The sequence below is a fragment of the Pleurodeles waltl genome, chromosome 4_2 (assembly GCF_031143425.1).
Source record: "Pleurodeles waltl isolate 20211129_DDA chromosome 4_2, aPleWal1.hap1.20221129, whole genome shotgun sequence".
Classification (NCBI taxonomy): domain Eukaryota; kingdom Metazoa; phylum Chordata; class Amphibia; order Caudata; family Salamandridae; genus Pleurodeles; species Pleurodeles waltl.
This window is the reverse complement of record NC_090443.1, coordinates 71,573,666-71,596,950: the sequence shown is the minus strand read 5'-3', so window position 1 is coordinate 71,596,950 and position 23,285 is coordinate 71,573,666. Positions and strand designations below refer to the sequence as shown.

Below are 23,285 nucleotides of genomic sequence, written 5' to 3'. Positions count from 1 at the left end.
GAATTATATTCACACTTTTCCAAGTCGCAACACAACATATCTTCTACAGAGGTACTTAAAGTAGTTAAGGTGGAAACTGCCCCAGTTGAAGGCATCCTAGTTTGCTCTGTGATAGGGCTTGCTAATCTGTTAGTGGCAGTACTGGATGGCAGCTGAAATTCATTCACTGATGGTTGCCATTGTGACTGGAGCACCCTTATGAGTTAGCCTGAGTTCAACAGTTGGTCAGTTCACGAGTTGTTTAGTGCGATGTAAGTAGACATTTTAGAGATCACTTGATACCCAGAGTATGAATAGACCTCTCAGCTGGTGATGTTGAATTCGGGAGAAAAGTACATAATCTTATAGGTTCATTGAAGCAAAATCTGAATGTACCAAGGGAATAAATCTTTGGATTGGTTCAGATGAGTACTTAATTGCCTGTGAGACGCAAGAAGACTCTTGAGCTGAGAAAGCCTTTATCTCCTCTACCCCAGTTGCCGGAGTGAGTGCTAGTAAGATGACAAACTTCCATGTGAGAAATATGAGGTGTACTCTGTGAATGGGTTCGAATAAACTCTTCATGAGTTAAAATAGAACTATGTTCAGGTGTAGTCTGAGGAAGGGGCCCCTATTGTAGGGAAAAACTCTGAATAATTTCTTTATGAACGGTTTGAAGATTCTCCGAGAGTAGAAAGAGAAGATGTGATGAACATCTATGTCTTGATATTGCTATAAGCCATACCTTAACAGACACATGTACCAACTGTGACTGAGCTAGTGAGAGGAGATAGGACAGTTATTTGCCAAATTATGCTAGTAGAGGATGTAGGTTTGATTTTCTGGTGCTGTAGGAAAGTGCCCTCTTTTTTGGCATGGTTACCCCCATTTTCTGCATGTTGTCAGTGTGTTTGACTGTGTTTACCTCGATCCTGCTAACCAGGACCCCAGTGATTATGCTCTCGCCTCTAAATTTGGTTGCTAGTAACCTTTTCTTCCTACAATTGGCATACTGGTCCTCCCATATAAGTCCCTAGTATATGGTACCTGGGTGCCTAGGGCACTGGTGTTCCAGGGGATCCCTATGGGCTGCAGCAGTTATTTTGCCACCACTAGGGAGCAGATGCAAAGGGTTCTGCAGGCCTGCCATTGCAGTCTGCGTGAACCAGGTGAGTGCACCCAGTTTCACTACAGGCCACTGTACCAGGTCACTGTAAGCCACCCTATGGTGGTCCCTCTCAGCCCACAGGGCAGGGTGCAGGTACCTGTGTGTGAGGGCATCGCTGCACTATCTGAGGTGCCCCCACAAACTCCAGTCCATTTTACTGGACTTCGTGGGTGCTGGGATACCATTTTATACGTGTACCGGACATAGTGCACTACCTATGTCCAGCTACATAATGATAACTCCGAACATGGGCATGTTTGGTATCAAACATGTCGGAATCATACCCCAATAATGTTACACTTACTGGAAGTATGATTCCATGCATTCTGGGTGGTCCTTGGAGTACCCCCAGCATTGCTACCACCAGCCTTACAGGGTTTTCTGGCAGCCCAGCTGCTGTCACCCCTCAAGACAGGTTTCTGCCCTCCTGCTGCTTGATCTAATCAAGCCCAAGAAGGCAGAACAAAGGATTTTCTTTGGGAGAGGGAAGCAACACCCTCTCCCTTTGGAAATAGGTGGGACTGGCTTGGGAGGTGTAGCCTCCCCAAGCCACTGGTTTGCTTTAAAGGGCACATTTGGTGCCCTCTGTGCATAAACCAGTCCACACCGGTTCATGGAACCCCAGTCCCTGCTCTGGCGTGAAACTGGGCAATAGAAAGGGGAGTGACCATTCCCCTGTCCATCACCATCCGAGGCGTGTTGCCCAGAGCTCCTCCAGAGGGGTCCCTGGGTCCTGCCATATTGTTTACAAGGTTGGCAGGAAACTCTGCCAGCATCTGAGTGGCCAGACCAGGCAGGTGGCATCAGAGCCCCCTCCTTATAGGTGCTTACCCGGTAAGGTGACCAACCCCCCTTTCAGGGCTATTTAGGTCTATTTCGGGTCTCTCTCTTGGGTGCACCCTTAGATTTGGCTTGCAAAATTCCAGCAGGACTCCTCTACAACCTTTGCTTTGATTTCTGGCCACTGGAACAACGACTGGACCCTCCAGGAACCAACAAACACTGCTACAACATAGAAGACTCTTTTGCAAATTTGTTTCCACGTCTCATGCTTGCTTGGCAACATTTCCCCAGCTGTGCATCTTCCGAAGACTGCAACTCTTCAGCCTGCACAAGAAGGATGAATCTCCCTTTGAGTGAAGGAGTCACTCCCCTGCAACTGCAGGCACCTACAACAAGCGACAACCCGTTGTGTGGATCCCCTATCCTGCAGAACTGCATGGATCCTGCATCACGGGTGGTGGTCCGGAGTAGTCCCCTTGGTCCTCTCAGCCAGCTGTTCAAGTTTGGTGGAGGTAAGCCTTTGCCTTTCTACATAGAACAGTACCCCCGTGTACTGCATCTCTTGCAGCTGCCAAGGCTTGTTTGCATCTCCTCAAACAGATCTTCAGGCAAAGTGTAGCTCCAGCCCCCAGCACTCCATCCTGCAAAGCTCAGCCTCCGGTGTGGTTCTCCTGCTGTGTGAGCTTCTTCTGCGACTCCTGTGTCCCTGTCCTGTGGGTGCTGCCTCTGCTCCTGTGGACTCTCTGCGATGCTGAGGGTCCCCTGTGACTTCCCACTCCTGGGTCCCCGCCAGCACCTCTTTTCCACTAACCACGAGTTTGCCTTTGCCAAGGCTTGTTGGTAGAAATCTTGCACAGACACCCGTCTGCGATTTTCCTTCCAGCGTGGGACATCATCTGCATCCATCAGGAACTCTTCTCCAGCTCCAGGCCTGCAGTGCTGACCTGTTCATTACTGTCGACCAACTCCTGCATCCACTACTGGCCGGGTAGTACCTCTTACTTCCCCTGGACTCCACTGTGACTCTTGGACTTAGTCTCCTCTCGCCACAGGTCTTCTTTCTTCAGGAATCCACTGCTGGTTTTCTTGCAGTCTTCTCCGGGTGTCACCTTTTTCTTCTTTTACTCCTTTTGGGTGGTTTGAGGAAAATCCAGTGTTTTACTCCTGCATTCCTGGTTGCTGGGAGGGTACAGTGTTACTCACCTCTGTGGTTTTCTAGTACTCCCAGTTCCCCTCTACCCTTTTTACTTACCTAAGTGGAGGTACCTATATGGTTTGTGCTCTCCTAGGGTCACTTTTTTCTAACCTTTTTTATGCCTATTTTTGAGTACTAGTGTATATATTTAGTGTATTACTTACCTCTTAAGTGTGGGGTACCCGTCTATTATTTTGTGGTTGTTTGTTACAAAAATAAAGTATCTTTATTTTTGTACAACTGAGTGTTTTCTTTCATGTGTGTAAGTGCTGAGTGACTACAGTGGTATTGCATGAGCTTTGCATGTCGCCTAGATAAGCCTTGGCTGCTCATCAACCTCTAAAGAGCATGGCTTCTAGACACTGCATACACTTCACTAAGAGGGGATACCTGGACCTGGTATAAGGTGTAAGTACCATAGGGACCCACCACACACCAGGCCAGCTTCCTACAGCCACTATGTATACAACTTTGCAGTGATCAATTACCATGGCCACAATTACAACTACTCTGTGTTGCTTTTTACAAGGCATGAAAAGTTGAAAAATGACATCACAATGGTGATGACATGCTAAGCAAAGGTGATTTGCATAAAAAATGATAACATTTGAAATAATGTAATGATTGTAAGGTGATCCAAGGCTAACGTTCCATTAAGACAGAGGGTTGAAAGATGGACTCCTCGAGCTTAAAGATCTCTTATTTTGTTGCATTTACATTGTTTGCTGTACCACACTAGGTACTCACCATCTTCTTCACGGTCTCCTGCCGTCCTTTTCAAGCAATTCTGCAGCCATACGAGAGGACCAAAGATGCCTACATGAGAAAGAAGCAGGGACATTCAGTGTGATGTACTTGTCATTTTTCTATTAAGCTAATTCCACTAACATTATTTTTAGATCAAATGGCTCCTGTGTTAAATGTTGACTTCGAGGATGTTGGGTCATGAACAGTCCTACTTTAAGGTATGAACATTACCTCCCTAGCGGAGGCCAAAGGATACACTACATTTGCTGAAATATTTTACGGGAAAGTGCTGAAAAAGTAGTGAAGCGGCTCTTTTGGTAGACTAGGATTGATAAAACAGAGATAGAAAGAATTTTGTTGAAAAACAAAATGTAAGAATACCTAGGACTGGACTTAATATTAATATCAAGGGTTAATATATTAAAGCAGTGGTTCCCAAACTGTGCGCCGTGGCACCCTGGTGCGCCGTTAAAAGTTGCTAGGGGCGCCACGCACATTTTGGAAACATTATATGAACATTTTAAAAAGATTTATGCGTGCAGTTTATAAATGACCTGTTTATGACGAGTTAAAAGTATTTTGCGGCCGAGTAACTCTTTAGCATTTTATGTGGGGGAGTTACATAAGCCCCACCTGTCAAGGTCTTGCCCTCTGCAGCATGGTTTCACCAAACGTGATTAGTTCTTAAATAAAAGCCTTAGTCATTGCCAGCCGGTCGGAAATTCAGAAGAGAGCACTGGAATGTTATTGCTCCGGTGGGATCCTCTTGAAGTGCGCACATCGGATGTGTTCCTTGTTGAATTTACAATAATCAGGTAATTATAGTTATTATTATTAGGATTTCTAATCTAGGGTGAGAGAGAGGGCACGGCAGGACGGAGATCACAGGAATGTGCAGGAAATTCTCCTAAGCAGCGCCGATATAGTAATTATAGTATTATTAATAACTAATGTTCTGTTTTTAAAACAGATGGATATTTCCCAGGGGCGAGCACGAGGCCCCTGTGTAGTTTCCGGACAGGAGAAAACTGCTAACGGCTTGATTCAGCACACACACAGAAGTTGAGTTTGTTTATTTTGGTTAGAAGACATTATTAGAATTATTAGTTCCTTGTTGATGACAAGTCCAGGGGAAAATTGCAGCATTTCTGCTTTGTGAAAGATTAACCTTCCACCCTTTTCTTATTATTAGGCACACCTTTCCTTTTTTCCCCATTTGTTTACACTAAATGCTAGTAAATTGTTAAAAATAAATTATAGGACCACAGTCCTCCCTCACATGCATGCCCAAATCAGATTACTTACTGAGTCTTACTGCCAGGGGAAGGCAATTTTCATTGGGATGCCAGAAAAACAGCTATGGGAGGTACAGACCAAGTGGAACTTGGAAAGCACAGTTATCAAAAGCTGAAGCCTTTGAAATAATTTAAGGCAGCGGTGCCTCCTAAATTCTCAAGAAACTGCAGAGTGGGAGTGTGACAGTGCTTAATTTGTAAATAAAAACGTGCCGGTGCCCAAAGTTCTTCCTTTTAAACGTGGCTGCTGCAATTAAATGTGCGAAAATGGAATACTGAGGCAGTGTAATACTGAAGCCATCTCAGGCCTCTTCAATGATTTTAAAGCCACTCCCTGCCCCTTCAGCTCACTCTTGCAGCTTTCTGTTTTCTCCCATTGTGACACTATTTCGTTTTTCTCTTCCTTGCTTAGCACCGGAAACAACAAGCACAAATTAAGCACTGGTGAATGATCAAGTACTGTTAAGTAGTTTTAGAGGAGAAAGTGTCCAGATTGAAGGCAGAATGTGTGCACCAAAGGTGAGGTGTGAGATGTGTGTGTGGTCAAGGCAATGTAATGACGTTGTAAACAGAGAAGAAAATACGTGCATGGAGGACAGCAAGTGTGACACGGGGGGGATGTGGCTACATTTTATAGACGTTTAAGAATGAGAGGTTGAATTGGAGGAGATGTGGTCTAGCAGGGAGGAGGAAACATACAAAACATCCATGTTATGCTCGTTGATATAATTAAAGTACTCCCGAGGCTGGGCTTATATCGCCCACCCGAAAAAAAAAAAAATAACATAATGGGGAGCCGCAGGCAATGGCAAATATAGGTGAAGGGAGCCGCGGGCAATGTTCCCTCAAATTTTTTTCCACTGTGTGCGGCAGTGTAAGGTCTCTGTGCGCTGCAGCCAGGGATATGTGCGCCAAGAAATTGACCATTCACGGGAATACAGCGCATAACTACAAAGATCTTTGGCATTTGCCCCTTTATAGCTTTGTTTTACCACTAAAGCAAAAAAGGGATATTTTTATAAACATTGCTCCATGTAATAGGGCATTGAGGTAGTTTTGTGACCTGGTGGCCCACCCCCAATACATGACCTGTTATTTATAGACTTTAAATCATACGGTCCAAGCCTTGAGGGCGCCAGAGTCTTTAAGAAAGTAAACAATTGCTGTGCCATCTTAACAACTGTGCACAAGTTATTGCAAGCAGAAGAGGTAAAACACAACCAGGGAAATAAAGCATGAGTGACATTGTAAGAATGGAGAGACATCATCCGCTTCTCCTTATGAAGACTTTTCCAGATTGGGATAGCGGAAGTAGCATCATATTCTAGATGACCACACATCACGTTAAATGCCATTACATTTTTAAACACTTTGTCAGCTTGTATTCTGAAGAGGGTCCTCCTTTTTTGTTTTTGTTAATTACAGGGATTTGTCTGTAACTCTAATTTCATAATCACCAACTGCGTTATCCTCTTTTCCTTGTTCTTTTGCTTACTATGCAATCCTTCATTTCCACTTCATTTGGTCTCGTGCTGAAAATTTCCCTTACTATACTGTTCAAAGAAAAGAAAGTTTTGTCTTTTTAACAAGCTAGGAATCACCTGCACTCCAACAATCACTGAAAGCGCAATGTTTGATATTTTTTTAAATCTTGTTTTAGTTTTCTGGTATGGCGTTTTTTCACAGAACTGCCAATAAGCATCCTATACTAGCCTAACAAAATGTAGACCATCATCCACACTTAGCAATATTGCAGCATGTGAAGATCGGGGAACTTTATTATAATGAATACTAAGAAGACTTGTCGCAATTCGTGATCCCCAGGGACAGCTGGCCACCATCCTGATGTTTGCACTTTCAAATGCATTCCCATAAAGAAGATGGCACTGATTTAAAGAGAAGCGTTTTACTTGTTGTTCCGAACTGGCACTTATTTTTGAGGGCCGGAGCTTATTTTTCTTACTCAAGCATTTACTGCGAATAAAAGATACATATGGGAAAGGCGGGTTTGAAAAGGCCTGAGATGGGTTCAGGATTATGCTGCCTCAGTATTCCATGTTTCCACTTTAACATTTTATCCAGCAAGCGAGCTGTATAAACCAGCCAGCCTGCTGATAAGGCTGCCTGATGCCCTCCAGCGAGATGAAGCTAAACTCCGTGATCTGCTGTAACTCTGAGGCCCTGAAAAACCACAAACCTTATTCACAGTGATTTCTCCTCTGGTCCTGCTCTGCTGGAAAGAGAGCATATTTTCGCGCTGCTTGCTTTTGAAATGTGCGCGCTTTCCAAATGTGTGTGCGCGGTAGGGAAAGGCATCATGCGCGGGCGCGCGTGCGCCCACCTTATAGGGAACATTGGCCGCGGGTCAAAAAAGTTTGGGAACCACTGTATTAAAGCTACTCTAGAATATATGCAAAGTTATTTTTATATAGTACAGTACTCTTAAAACCATTCTGCCCAGCATCTAGTACATTCCCCCCAAATGCTTTATGACTAGAGTTAAGAGTTGTAAATACATTTTTCCCCAGGATAAGGTTTGGTAAAAATATGTTTTCAAACAAAATATATTATAAACTAAGTAATGTACAGCATACATATCACAATTCTACCACAAGTATGTTTGGCTATTTGAAGTGAACAAAAACAATTACAACTAGTAGCTATGGCCATGATGTCAAAAACCCCTCTCTGGCCCATTGTGAAGAAAACAATGCATTTCCTAATTTTTAAGGTACCTTTTTGGGAGCGGACCTACTGCTTGAAAGAAAAACCGCTGAAGATGATATCATTGGGTTTGAAAGGCACAATCAAAAACAGGGTTGTGCAGTCCCAGTAGAATTTCAATAGGCATCAGGATAAGTCAAACCAACTAGGTGAATGACCACTTCAAGTACATCAAATGTTTTGTCTGCTGGATGCAATGGTGAATGAGGACTTAAGAGTTCTAGCATTTAAAAAAGCAATATGAAAAGAAGAGTTCGAAATCACAGCCAAACACCTTTAAGGGAAGGCCATGAACTGTAATTCTCAGCAAAGTCCATCAGTGGCTAAAAGAGTGATTACCCAGTGAATATCAGAAGTAACCACACCATTACTAGCTATCTGGAGTCCCTTAATGAGGGCCAACTGGATGGCATGGCAGCACTAAGCAGCTACTAAAGACATTATATGCCTAGAAAGCCAAAACAAGATAAAGATGTGGCCCCCTAGCTATAGGGACATTGAGAGTGGGTGCGTATGGAGAGGGGGTGCGTATGGAGTGTGGGGTGAATGGCAGAAGGGGTTTAAACGGGACATAAAATGCCTTTGATTAAGATTCTATACACCAGGCCTGCCACCATTAGGCCAACACTCTGACCTTGAAGGGAACTGTCCCTACTCTATCTCTCTCCCCCTAATGCAGACTCTAACCTTCCTGATGCAGACTGTGCAACAGCGTCTTGGTCTTCTGGTCCAGATCAACTCTAAAGGAGCCAGCTGGCTTGGGAAGATTATCTTTCCTCCTCTCTCTCCGGCTCCCTTTGGCCCTTTCTTTTTCTACCTCTTCTTCACTCTTGTCATCCTCTGGCAGGTCTTCCTCATCGTCATCATCTTCATTATCTTCGTCCAAAACATCCTCTCCATCCACACCCAGGTCTCGAAGAAAGTCTTCCTCACTCTGCAAAAAGAAACCAAGATCAGGGTATCAGGGCAGCACAAGACTGGCACCTGAAGTATTCAGTAAGATTACACAAGCTTGGGGCCATCTAAAATCCAATATTTCTGATGTGGTAGTGGTGTTCAGTTTCCACCAACAAAAACAGTCAGGGAATTCCATTACAAAATATTAATAGGCATATTCATTGAATACACCTGAACTCCTAATCCTCATGAAGAAAGAGGATGCACCACATTTTTGTCAATTTCAGCCACAGTAAGAGAGAATTAGTCTAGATTGTACTGGAGGGAATTTGGAAAGAATGTGCCTCATTTTAAAGAGCAGAGACAGATGTCTCCCATGGATACAGTTTACATATGCCATTTACTAATTAACAAGGAACCCAAACGTCAATAAAGTCTCATGTTTTGTAGTTACTCTGGAATTCAGATTAAATACCTGGGCCTTGAAAAGAATTGCTGCAGGTCTCTCACTGGCTAGGTTAGCTGGGTCTGGTGGCTCAGAGGACTAATGCATCCACCTTAGAAAACAGTGTAAGAGATCATGGCTGCAGGTTTGAATCCTGGCCTGTCTAATCAGCCTTTATCCATTTGAGGGTGATAAAATGAGGACTGCTGAGCTGGGTAATGAAGAACAAGTTATTTACCTTCAGTAACAATTTTTTTGGTGGTTGTCCCAACCACAGATTCCTCACCTTTAGAATATCCCTCCGGTGCCAGGCTGGATCCTGAAGTTTTCAAAGCAGTGCTCCTGTGCACCACTAAGTGGAGTCATGCGGCTCAGCACAGACTTTGTTCCACCCCAGAAGTGACCGAACAGTCACATTTAAGTGTGACCCGTGTGCACCGTCAGTTTCCTTCTTGGTACATTCTGTGCCATAGGTCACAGCAAAACTGGTCTTGTGTTGTTTGTCTTCCAGTTCAGGGTGGATCGGACTTGGCAGTTTGGGATGGACCATTCCAATTGGAGCAGGGTCAGACTTATTTGCATATAGCTGGGTCAAAACTGAGGTGACATGGTATACAAAATAACGATGGATTGGAATGTGGCCTGAGTAATAACCAGTAGCTAAGATTAATTCAAGGCACAGAGCACAAAACAATTGTTACTAGTGTACACATCTCAAATTTGGGGCCTTTGTAGATGGTAAAAATATACTACTCCACCGAACAGGGTGATGGGAGAGCAGTGAGAAGTCTCTGGTTACAGTACCCACTAGAAAGAGCGTCACTAAAGGTAAGTAACTTGTTTGCCCAATGGATATGTCAAACCACGCCTAACCTTTAGAAAATATACTAGTGGAGGGTCTGTAGTTTGGGCTCAAAGCAAAAAAGTCCTGCAGGACGGAACAGGTGAAATGCCCTGCCAGTAGGACATGGCTGTCAAGCCAGAGGTGCTTCATTAACCTATGCACTGACACCCATGTTGGGGCCTGGTAGATGTCAAGAACAGGCACTCCATACCTACAAGCACAGTGGTAGCAGCTTTGGCCTTGGCGGAAAGAACCCTCAGCCCTCCCAAGGGTTGCTTCTTGGCCAGTGTATAGCAGATATGAATGCAGATGGAAGTTCACCCTGACAGTCCTTTTCTGCATGACATTACATAGGTATTTGGTGCAATCAATGCAAAAGCTCAAGGCTCTTTTGGAGTCTAGTTGATAGAGTTTCCCTCGTCTTTCGCAGGGTGAGACGGGGCAAAGAATGTTGGGAGGGTAATAAACTGTAAAACTTTGCACTTGTATAGCGCACTACTCACACGTTAGGGTCTCAAGGCGCTGTACGCATACTGCTGTGGAACCCCTCCTGGCTTTTTCCTTGTGAGGCGCCCACTCCTGGACAGCCCCAGGGTGAAGCCAGGCATCCACGCGCTGTAAGGGCCGTTGTGGAGATTATGCAAGCTATTGCCCAGAGTTACAGAGTGGGACCCATTCATTAGATTAGGCACCGAGGCAAGAATTATCTGGTCCAAGGGAATTGATCCCAAGACCCGTCGAGGTGAAACCTGGTCCCAGGCCAGATCACTGCATCAGGGTCTGCCGCTCTAACCACTGTACCACACTTCTCCACTATAGAAAAGATATTTGGGTAATAGATTGCCCAATGTGAAAGGGTGTCATAACTGAGTAAAAAGGCTGCCCTGGTCACAAACAACAGTTTTGGGGAACAAAGCAGTGTAGTGTGACTGCATTGAGAGTGCCTGGAGCTTACTCACAGAGACAAAGTGATCACTATGAGGAAAATGGCTTTGCGAGTCAGAAGGCACAGCAAGCACTTGTGCATGAGCTCAAAGGAGTTGCACATGAGGAACATCCGCACCAATTTAAGATTTCACTGTGGCATCACAAATTGTTTGGGAGGGAACATCTTTGCCAAACCTTTATTAAACTGAATCACAACAGTGGACTTGAATGAGGACAGCTAACCTGGCAAACGTAAAAATGGCTGAAAGGGCCAACAAATAACCTTTAATCGTTCCCAGTGCAAGACCTAGCTGGGCCCCAAGATAAAACAAACAACAAAACATCAGACAGTTTGGCTTGTAGAGAGTATCTATTGCGGACTCTATACCAGGACACAAATTTGTTTGTTTTGTAGAGGGACGCCTAGCTGTGAGGAGATCAGCAACCTCTGGATGTAGACTGAAGGGAGTCAACTACTGCCTCTCAACTATGCATGGGCATGTAGAGTGAGCAGGCTAGGGTGCATAATTCTGCCCTGTCGCCTAATCAGAGAACAAATGTTCATGCCCAGAAGCTGGAGCATCAGGCTCCACCAGGCCCAATACTGAGCTACTAGGATGACTTTGCCAGGTCATTCCTGATCTTCTTCCAAACACAGGGCAGGAGAGGCAGTGGCAGAAAAGCATACAGGAATCCTGTGCTCCAGTCTAGCCCAAAAAAATCTCCCAGAGAAAGTATTCGAGAACTTTAATGCACAGAGGTTTTGACAATGCACATTCAATGGTGGCAAAAAGTTCTAGCCATGGCTCTACCTACTGTAGGAAGACATTCCGCTCTACCCTACAATGTAACCACCATTCATGATCCGTCATGCATCGCAAGCTGAGCTCGCCTGCCTCATCATTTAAAGATCCTGCCAAGTTGTTGACTTTCATTGATATGCCCTGACCCTTCAGCCAACTTCATAAGAGCAGCGCGCCTCTTGGTGCATGACCCAGGACCCCATTTCAACCAGCATGCTGCAACACCACAAGGTGATGGTGTCGTCCATGAGAACCTGCATCAGCCTTCCCTTGGTGGACGACAGGAAGGTCCTCAAATCCAGGCAGATGGACCTCAAAACTTCAACAGATTTATGTGGAGCTGGGTATTCTGTTGAAGACCATAGACCTCTGATCACCTCACCCAGATGACATCCCCAGCAGGGACGCATCCTCCACTACCGTCAGCTCACTGTGGGAAAGGTAGAGGAATCGGACACTGATGAGGTTGCAGTCAAGCAGCCACCGCTACAGATCTAGTCTTAGAAACTTGGAGGGCATCTGATAGGTTTCTGTGAAGACTTCAGATCCCACTGTAGAGCCTGCGGATAAACCCCAGTGAAGTAGTCACACAGGTCAAACAGTCTAAGAATCCTCAGAGCTGCTCTCATTGAGGTCTAGGACAAAGCACACATCAGGATCACAGCCCGAATGTCCTGGAATTGTGAGGGGGGGGGTTAAGACCCAGAAATAATCTGTGTCTACAGTGGCTCTAATAAAAGGAAACTGCTAAGAAAAAGTCAGGTGTCACTTTGGCTCAATGATTAAGAATCACAATGTCAGTAGGTCTGCCTTCATTAAGAGGTGGTCTATGATGGACAGTGACGAGCCTGCCTTCAACAGTCACGGAGGCAGGGGAAAACTGGTATCCCCAACCTTCAAAGATGGGCGCTGGTGAGGCCAAAAGGGAGCACAGCAAACTGAAAGTGCTCCTGGTTGACCTTGAACCTTGGATAACATCTGAGATTGAAGGCGGCACTTGAAAGTAGATGTCCTGCAGGTCCCAGAAACCATCCATTCTCCCTGATAAAGGGCAGACAGAACTTGCGCCAGTGTGAGCTTTTTTAATATGTCATTCAGGAGAAAAAGTATTCAGAGGGTAAGGATACGAAATGGGGCAACAGCCCTAGTCCTTCTTCAGCATGAGGAAAAAGCAGGCAGTAACAACCCATTCCTCCTTTTGAAGTGGGCAGCCTTTGATGGCCCTTTTGACCGTCAGACCTGCACCTCTTGTAGCAAGAATGATAGGTGCTCTTCTGAAAGCCGCTCTGATGTGGAAAGGACCTGCAATAAGTCAGAAAGGAATGGAAGGGCACAGCCTTGCTAGACTACCTTAAGGACCCACCTGTCAGATGTAATGGTCTGTCATCCTGGAAGAAAATGACTGGCAGCACTGACCTGCACGAGGTCTGCTTGATCTCAGTCGTTTGACACAAAAGGACAGGGGTGACTGCTGCAGTGGTGGTGATGCCTGGCAGTGTCTCTGTGCCAGTATTTCTTTTTTTTTTTGTATCCTCTGTATAGTTGTGGCTGCTTAGGAAACTGCGGGACAAGAGATGAAAGGCCCACGGAATATGCAGTGGCTCTGCTTTCTCCAAAGTGTTTAAAGCCAAAGAGGTGGCAGCCATAAAGTACATATCCATTAGAGATGACTGCATGTGCCTAGAAAAGCCACTGGTTCACATCCACGCATGGTGGCAGAACACCACACTAGGGCCCATCGCACACCCCAAGCAGTCAGTAGTTTTACGGCCAGACCTAAAGACCCACTTAGCTGCATCCCGGTCTTCTTGAGTGGTGTGAGCCAAGGAGATCTGGAACTACCATGGGAACCTTTGGCAAGGAGGCCACCCAAGTCCTCAGCACCAATCTGTCTAATAAAATGGTGGTGTAAGGCAACAAACAAAAGCACCTGCAGGTCACTCCTACAGTGTCCTGACATGATTACAATGAGGGATACAGCTTTCAACAGAAAAAGCCTTCAATAATAGCTGTGCAAAGATTAAAGAGTGTGCCCATGACAAAGATCACGACCGAAGCATAAGAAATGGTTTTGGCATTAAAGGGGAGCGTGCGAGTCAGACCTTTTATAAACCACATGATAACATGACAAAGAGTTGGTCAAGTAAACACAGAAAGGAAGAAAGGGCCAACAAATAATAAGCATCTGTGACCACCACAAGACCTTGGGAGGGTGATTTGCCACAAGGATGACATCAGTTATGTTAGCCAGCGCGTCAAAAGCATTGCTATGGGAGCCTTGTCCGTGGCTCCTACAAAAAGAGGCATGCTCTTCGGAAGTTGGCAATTATACATTCTGAAATTACTCACTTCTGTGAAACATTTACTCTGCTCACACTGTGCAAGTATGCAAGCTATTATGAGAATGTAAACGATTCAGTTCCAACTCTTCTTTCCTAGTCATTATGAAGCTATGGTTCACAAACCTCTAGAGTAATCCTGATCCAAATAGAACCCTAAATGCATGGAAATTCCCAGGAGTGGGCACCTTCTTAAATTTATTTTCAACATCACAGTATATTCCCAGCCACCCTAATCCTGGTAGTGTTCAAAACAAGATAATGGACATCAGAAAAATCCAGGAGGTAAACAGTGCCTGTGCAGAGAAGTTCTGATAAATGGTAATCCTGAAAGCCACACACCACCATACTAGCTCACCAGTGAAAAGCTGAAAAGTAGAACAGATTGGACTGAGCTATGTTTGTAAACCACCAGACTTCGGAGAACCAAGAAAGAAGAAAGTTTATGATGAAACTGCTGCTGTGACTTGATTCACAAGAATGTGATATAAAAAGCAATAGAGAGGATGGGCACATTTCAAAGAACAGCTTCACCTGTGCCAAGGTAGACATGGAATGAGGAAAGCTCATCTCCGAATTAGCCAGCATATTTTCTAGAATGAGAATAGGGTCAGAAAATGGATCTAAACCTTCCCCCTGGAATTGTAGACCCAGGAATGATTTGTACTGGGAGGAAGGAGAGTCTGCGATTTCTCCTTTTCTTGACTTTCAATGGATTAAATAGTGTCTTCTTTGGGAGCTGTCCCACTTCTGTATTGTTTAAACTTATCTTTGAAGGGAGAGTGTGACATGGAATCCATTTTCTGACAATACGAGACCACAAATAACATGACTTTATTCCTAATATGTTGTGATTCATTAAGGCATCCATGTCTGTGCCAGGCATGTGCAGGCCCCAAAAGATTTACGGTAAGAAGTTCGGACACGACATAATGAGAACATTTTGGATTCTGCCACCCATGGCAAATGTGAACTATCAGAGGCAGTGTCTCTCCGGAATAACTGTCGCTTCTAAGAGATAGGTTGATGACTCGCAGGCTTGTGCCAGCTCTTGCCAGCTAGGTGTAGTCACAAAATTCTTAAACCCATTCTGATTGCTAGTGTTATTTAAAATATGCAGAAATTGATGGAATATTTGTCCAACAGGAAGCCCTATTAGGACTCCATGGTCTGAAAGGTGGTTTTGAAGACTAGAACCAAGGTTAAGGCGGTGAAAAAGGAAGGCATCATTTGTTTTGACATATTTAGACAGATGTTCAAGAAGTGAAAAGGTAAGGATAAGGAAGCACTAGGAAAACAAAGGTAGCATCAACTGAAGGGAGAGCATCCGGTAACACTCCTACAAGAGCTGCAGGCAAAGTATCAGATTATGAATCACCACAGGAACTGCATTTATACTTGCATTCACAGTTACCCGGTCACTTAGCCCAGCATCTGATGGTAGCAAATGACAAAAGTACAAAAGGTTGGGGAAAGTGTCACAAAAAAGACAATACAGGTAGGCACGTTGACCTGAGAAGAAAGACAATGTGAGATGGTCAACTTCTATAACTACCTGCAAACTCCATTTACTCGCTGAGCTGGTCAGACCCGTCATCCCCTCAAATGTGCTCTACTATGATTATATTGCTGCTGCCAGAGGTAAGAGTCCTGACTAATGGCTATTTTTTTTTCAAGATATGAAAGGTGAGTGAAATGTCCAAAGAGGTTAAGTAAGATCATTGATATATGCAACTGAATGGAAACATCGAAAAGGATGACAATTATCTTTTATCTGATACATAACATTGCAGCTAGCAATATCCCAACATGCAGAGAGTTGACGCGCAAATTGGCAAAGTCACTTGCCGTGTTACTGATGTTTGCCAACACATGACTCTCAGGTGATGGTTCTAACTCTCGTGCTTTTGCTCATCTATTATAGGGGAACTGCAAATGCTAAGAGTTGTTGTACAACTAGGGGAGAAACAAAACACAGAACAAAATGGAGGCAAAGGCTGATCGAAATGCTACCTCCACACAGGAAATCTCTAGGAGAAGGTATGGGGAAGAATGGGTGCGATATTTGTGCACTAACAGCCAATGAAGACACTGGTCCCTACTGCAATAATTTCCAATCCAACTGGAGCCTGCAGATCAGGCAAGATATACAATTTTCTACTATGAAACCTTCAACATGCCTGTGACTTTGGTTGTGTGGGTTATGTGGGTCACTGAGAAATGAAATGAAGACACAGGCTGCAAGGGCAGACCACCAACTGCAGTATCCAGTAATCCTAAACATGTACCACATAGTCATCCACTAACTGCATGCTTGGTTGAGATTTGTGAGTACTTTGAGTGGAAGGTATTGCCACGGATTTGCTACTAGACATAAAGATGTCTACCTATTTTGCTTTGATCTTTGCTTCCAAATTGATGGAAGGTGACCAGTATTTTGGGTATGAGGGTTAACAAACAAAACCATCTTTCATGCATGAACAAACATTCAATATAAGAAGTTGGCTCATTATACAGTGCACTAAAATGAAGTAGACTGTGCAGAGTCCAGTGGATTCCCAACTGGTATTGCAGAAGTAGATTGAATTAATGCGCTATCTGTGGTAGTGTGGGCGAGCAGTTAGGCTTCTCAGAGTGTAGTGATAAGCATTTGTTGTACTCACAGAGACAGTAAATGAGACACATTCAAAAAATAAATCTGAGACCAATTCAGAAAAATAACATTCCTTTTGATATACGTTTCACACCCAAGAACTTTGCAACCAGGTAAGTAGCTTTACAAGCATAATAACTTTGCAGTTTCAAAAATCAACAGTGAAATGTTTCAATTCAGCAATGTTAACCAATGGGAGGAAAACAAAAATGCAGTTTTGCAGGTGAGTACATGACTTACAAACCCAGTCATCCGGGTTTTAGGTCAACACCAGGCAAGGTTCAAATCAGTACCAAGAGGGCACCCACAACACAGGGGTGGCCAGGTGCAGAGGTCAAATTCAGAGCCGGGTGGCCAATGGTAACCAATTGAGACTAGGGGTGAATGAAGGTGTGCTGCTAACAGGTGAGTGAAGCGGTGTCAGGGGGCCATCTCTGGTGGTTGATATAAGCTTTTTAAGGGGAAGGAGGGGGGGGGGGGGGGGGACAAGGCAGCACCAAACTTACATCCTCAGCTGCACAGCGGAGGCAGAGTGCAGAGTGCCAACACAGTGTCAGGCACCCAATGCAAATCAATGGGGGAGATCAGTTTTTTAAAAAGGCTGCAGGCACGCACCAGGAGGCTGAACGAAAGAAAAAAACAGCTGCCCAGGTAAATTCCGATGCTAGGAGACGTAGGGACACAGATGGTCCAGCTCCCCAAGGCCCAGGGAACCGGGTGCAGGGGTGTCCTTTGGAATCAGACAATGCATACCGGGCAAGTGGCAATCAGGGGAAGTTTTCGATTTGAGGCTGCAGGTTTTGAGGCAGAGTCCGGGAGGGGTCAGCCCATGGTGTACTCCGAATCGATAGGGAACCGTCACAAGACCGGTGGGCCACTTGGACTCAGGCCGTGGGCGTTGGGTGCAGAGGTGGGTCCGGTGGTGGTTTCGTGGTTCCTCAGGGTAGAGTTCCTTTTCTTCTAAAGTTGATTTCTTCTTGAACAGGTCTGCTGTTCTTGGGAGATCTCGATCTTTGTCGAAGGCAGGCAGTCCTACCAAAGCTTTGGCGGTCGCTGGACAGGTCGTCTTTTGGTGCAGGATCGTCAAGGGCAGCAGACAGGCTTGTTTGTCTGGGGCCAAGTCAATTGGTGTTGAAAGTCTTCTCTGCTGTTGCGACACTGTAGTGTCCGGCTTTTCTTAGTCAGAAATCTGAGTTCTAGGATTCAGGGGTGCCACCTAAATACTCAATTTGGGAGGACAACAGGGAGTGTCAGGAGGCAGCCAGTGGATGACCACCTATAGGGTGACTACACCCTTCTTATGACCACTTCTGTTAGGAAGTGGGCATAACCCTAACTCTAGTGGCCTAATTTCTTCCAAACAAGATGGATAAAAAGTAGTATCCACTTCATCTCACCCACCTAAGGGGGATATATTGGGCACTCCTCCACCTTTAACTAATTTTCTCACCTGTGCAGCCGCCAAAAGTAGGGTCAAGACCGGGGCGTTGCTCATCTCCACCTTCTGGAGAGGCCTGGGTCGCATTACAAAGGCAGCAAGGCCTTTGAAGCTCTATGTGCCCTGGAATGTCCGTACTCCCTGGGAGAGGAGGTCACACCTCTGCCCACAGCAGGCCTTTGTTCTGGGCCTCCAAGAGTGCTGGCTCTCATCTCAGGGGGTCAGAACTCGGTCTAGGGTGGCTGCACTGATTTGGACCAGTCAGTGAACACACCAGTAACTGGGCAGGTTTTCAGGGGGTACCTCTAAGGTATCCTCTGGGTGCATTTTTTATTAAATCCATCTCTGGGGTCAGTGAGGGTTTATTATTCTGAGATGTTTGATACCAAACATCCCAGGATTCAGAGAAGCCATCATGTAGCTGGGGGAACTTGTGATGACCAGTGTCCAGCACATGCATTTAAATGTCTTCCCTGATCACTTACTATGTCAGAGAATCAAAGACATAGCAGGGGCATATCTGCTCATGCAGATAGGCCCTCACATGTAATATAATGAACCCTGCCTTATGGCTGTAAGGCCTGCTAGAGGGGTTAGTCACATATTTTGCATGCAGTGTTGAGGGCACATGGCACAGAGGCTGTGTGCCATGCAGTGTTTTCCATCTTGGAAGCACCTTGTCATGTAGCCTGCAACAAAAGTCTGCATATAGTTGGTGCTGGGTCCCTCAGAGAGGCACAAGTTGTGCTACAGCTCTGAGGGGCCATCTTCAGTACCATTGCCCTAGGTACCAGAGGTACCATTTACTAGGGACTTATAGGGGGCTTAAGTGCCTGATCATTTTGGGATCAAGTGACCAGGTGCTTTGTTTTAGGGAAGGAACACAGACACTGGAGACCTGGTTAGCAGGAACCCAGTGCGTGTGTGTGTGTGTGTGTGTGTGTGTGTGTGTGTGTGTGTGTGTGTGTGTGTGTGGTGGGGAGGGGGGGGGGGGGGGGGGGGGATATGGGAAGGGAGAAAGTGGTTGGACTGCAACCAGAACCCGGCTCCCAACATTCAACTTCTTCAAAAAGTATTGTTTCCTTTGATATCCCCACATCTAGAAGATGAGGCTCTCAAAGGTGTGAAGTGTTCAGGGTCTTCCTATGCAGAGAAAGGCATAGACAAACAAGTTACTTACCTTCAGTAACCCTTTTTTACATGCCTTTGAGGGTGACAGGTAAAAACCAACCTCACAACAACAACATATATATTGCAATCCAAATACAATATAAACACAATATTTATTTATATAAAAATCCCCAAAACGTATATACAAACTAGTAAAAGATTTCTTGGTATGACCAGACAGGCAAAGGGGAGGGGGTGTGACTGTGAGGAAACCACATGTAGCTACTGTATCCACCAGAAAAAGCGTTACCGAAGGTACCCAGTTGCTGCCTTGCAAATATCCACCACTGGTACACCTCTAGCCAAGGCCAAAGTGGCAGACTTAGCCCTGGTGGAATGGGCTCTAATACCCTCAGGAGTAACCTTCTTTGCCAGTGAGTAACAGATCTTTATGCAAAGAATGACCCACCTGGATATGGTTCTCTTATGGACAGCTTTGCCTTACATCTTGCCCACATATGCAACGAAGAGCTGGTCATCTACACAAAAGTCTTTTGTATTTTCCAATATGAAAACAGAGCTCTTCTCGGGTCTAAGCGATGAAGTCTTTCTTGCTACTTTGAAGGGTGAGGAGGAGGGTAGAAGGATGAAAGAGTAATTGACTGCCCCATATGGAAGGGAGTGAACCTTAGGATGGAAAGCCGCACTGGTTCTCAACACCACCTTGTCAGCATAAAAAGATGTAAAGGGAGGTTTGACAGAGTCTGGCGCTCACACGCCTAGCAGACGTGATAGCTATAAGGAAGACTGCTTTTAAGACTAACAGTCTCAATGAACAAGAATGCATAGGCTTAAATGGTGAACCCATTAAAAAAGTTAAAACCAAATTCGAATCCCACTAAGGCATGAGAAACGGAGTGGGAGGAAACGTATTAGTCAGACCTCTCAAGAACCTTACAATTTGAAATTTAAACAAGGAAAGTTGATCACGAAGGCACAGAAAGGCCAACAGGGCAGATAAATAGCCTTTCACAGTTGCAACTGCACAACCCTTCTGTGCTAAAGAAATGGCAAACAGCAGAACATCAGATAAATGGGCCTTTTAAGGATCAATTTGCCTCTCTTCGCACCAAGTAACAAATTTTGACCATCCACTGGCATAGACAGCCTTGATGGAGTGTCGCCTGGCCGATAAAATAACATCCACCACTTCTGCGGGGAGAGAAAAAGAACTGAGATTGCCCTGTTCAATCTCCAGACCGGTCGGTGCAGGTTATGGAGGTGGGGGTGTAGAACATGCCCCTGCAACTGCGAGAGGCGGTCTGCCCTGTGAGGGAGGCTGAGCGGAGGGCACAGCAAAAGTTGGAGAAGGTCTGTGTACCACTTCCTTCTTGGCCAAACCGGAGCTATTAAAATGACTTGAGCCCGAACTGGACTAAACTTCCTCAGAACTCGAGGAATCAAGGGTGGGGAGTCGGCGGTGGGGGGAGAACACGTGAAGTAATTGGTTGCACCAAGACATCTGAAACACGTTCCCCCAATGCTCCTTGCACCGGATACTGGAGGCTGCAGAACGACGGGCAGTGCGTGTTCTGCCGAGTGGCCAACAGTTCTATCTGTGGAAAACCCCACATCCGGAAGATGTGAAAGACCAGGTCTGGATGGAGATGCCACTCGTGATCGGCTGAGAAATGCCGACAGACAGTCCGCACGTACGTTGAGAACCCCAGGAAGATAGTTTGTTACTAAGCAAATCCGATGGTCCTGAGCCCAGGACCAGAGTCCCAGAGCGCCTCTGGAGAGAAGGTACAACCTTACTCCTTCCTGCTTGTTGATGTAACACATCGCAGTAGTGTTGTACGTCAACACTTGAACTGACTGACAGTGATGAGACGGGAGGAAGGCCTTGAGAGCCTGCAATTCAAACAGACTGATGTGAAACATTTGTCCAACTGCAGACCAATGACCTTTGATCTCCAGGTCCCCCAGTTGAGCACCCTACCCGAGAGTGGAAGCATCTATTATGCCCGTGGCCACTGGAGGTGGTAAAACAAAACGGCCTTCCTTGGGAAAGGTTGCTGTCCACAACCCACCACCGCAGATCCGTTGCAGCGTCTCTGGAGATTGTTATCGACTCCTCGAGATCCCCTTTGTGTTGAAACCACTGCTTACGGAGGCACCATTGGAGATCACTCATGTGCAAACGTGCATGAGTGACCAACAGAATGCAAGAAGCACACAGACCGAGTAGACGTGGGACCTGGAGGACTGGAACAACCGCTCCATTTTGAAACAGTGGAATCTATGCCTGAATGTCCTGAATCTGCAGAGGCGGAGGATAGGCCTGATTCATGTTGGGATCCAGTACAGTCCCTATGAACAGGAGGTGCTGAGAGGTCTCCAGCCGAGACTTGGGCACATTTACCGTAAAGCCCAGGTTGAACAACAACTGTGTTATTTGCAGGTGATGCAGCACAAGCTCTGGGGACTTGGCTTTTATTAGCCAATCATTCAGGTAAGGGAATACAGATACTCCCTTCTTTCTGAGGTCTACTGCAACCACCGCCATCACCTTCATGAAGACTTGAGGTGCGGAAGTAAGACCAAAAGGAAGGACCGGAACTGGTGGTGTTGTGACCCCCACCACAAACCGGAGATACTTCCTGTGTGTCTTGAGAATGGGAATATGAAAATAAGCACCCTGCAAGTCGACAGACACCATCCAATCCTCCTTGTTCAACGCCAGAAGCACCTGCGCTAGAGTCAGCATTTTGAATTTCTCCTGTTTGAGGAACCAATTCAAAATCCTCATGTCCAGGATAGGCCTCAATCGAACATCCTTCTTGGGAATCAGGAAATATCTCAAATAGCAACCCTGAACCCTTCCCTGCTCTGGAACCAGCTCCACTGCACCTTTTGATAAAAGGACTTGAACCTCCTGCTGCGTTCTTCTGCACAGAACAAAGGACTGGGAGGGTTGGGAGGGGGAAACTCCCGAAAAGGAAGGGCATAACCTTTCCACATAATATTTAGTACCCAAGAGTCCAATGTGACTAACTCTCGTGGAGAAAATGAAATATCCTGCCCCCCTGAGAAGCTTGGCTTAAGATGGAAAACTAGGGTTGCTTTCCTTGTTGTGTTCCCCCAGAGGAAGAGGATGAGGCAGGGTGCTGTTGGGTGGCTCCTCGTGTCCTAACCCTCCCCTATAAAAGATCTATAGGGAGGGTTGGTAGGCTGTTGCGTGCTGGACTGAGGTCTCCCGCGATAAGCTGATCGACGGCCAAACCCCTTAAATCTGCAAAAGGATCTGAAGGGAGTAGATACAGAAGCCTGTGGCCCCAAAGATCTCTGTGGCCCTGCTGTCTTTAAAACGTTCTAAAGCCGAGTCTGCTTTGGCCCCAAACAACTTTTCGCCATCAAACAGGAGGTCCAATCAAGATGCCTGGATGTCAGTTGAAAACCCAGAAGACCTTAGCCACACATGTCTCCTGGTGGCCACCGAAGTACCCATTGCCCTGGCCAGTGAGTCTACTGTATCCAGACCAGACTGAATTATCTTTTTGGCTGCCGCTTGGGTGTCCAAAAGGAGCTCGTCAAACTGCCCCGGCATATCCTGAGGCAAGTTAGGTACGACAGCTCTAGCCATGTCATTCAGGGAATGAACATATCTACCCAGCACACAAGTGGCATTGACTGATTTTAGGGCCATCCTACAAGAAGAGAAAGTCTTTTTAGCTGCTTGCTCCATCCTCTTGGACTCCCTGTCTGATGGAGTAGCAGGGAAGGAACCAGGTGCAGAACAAGAAGCCTGGTCCACCAAGCTCTCAGGATTCGGATGTTGGGATAAAAATCCTGGATCCCCAGGAGCAACCCTGTACCTCCTTGCTACAGTCCTGGACACAGCTGGCGACGTAACAGGCTTTCTCCAAACCTTACAA

General features: G+C 45.8%; 1 protein-coding gene across 9 annotated transcripts in view; it reads right to left on the bottom strand.

The window, feature by feature from the left end:
- TIMELESS (timeless circadian regulator) overlaps positions 1 to 23,285 on the bottom strand; it is a 361,230-nt gene that overhangs the window by 91,971 nt on the left and 245,974 nt on the right. For all 9 annotated transcript variants that reach the window (XM_069230703.1, XM_069230700.1, XM_069230699.1 and 6 more), the window contains exons 23-24: positions 8,579 to 8,825; positions 3,873 to 3,941 (exon numbers count right to left, since the gene is read on the bottom strand). In XM_069230703.1, the coding sequence (XP_069086804.1) occupies positions 3,873 to 3,941; positions 8,579 to 8,825 (316 nt within the window). The remainder of the gene's footprint in view (positions 1 to 3,872; positions 3,942 to 8,578; positions 8,826 to 23,285) is intronic.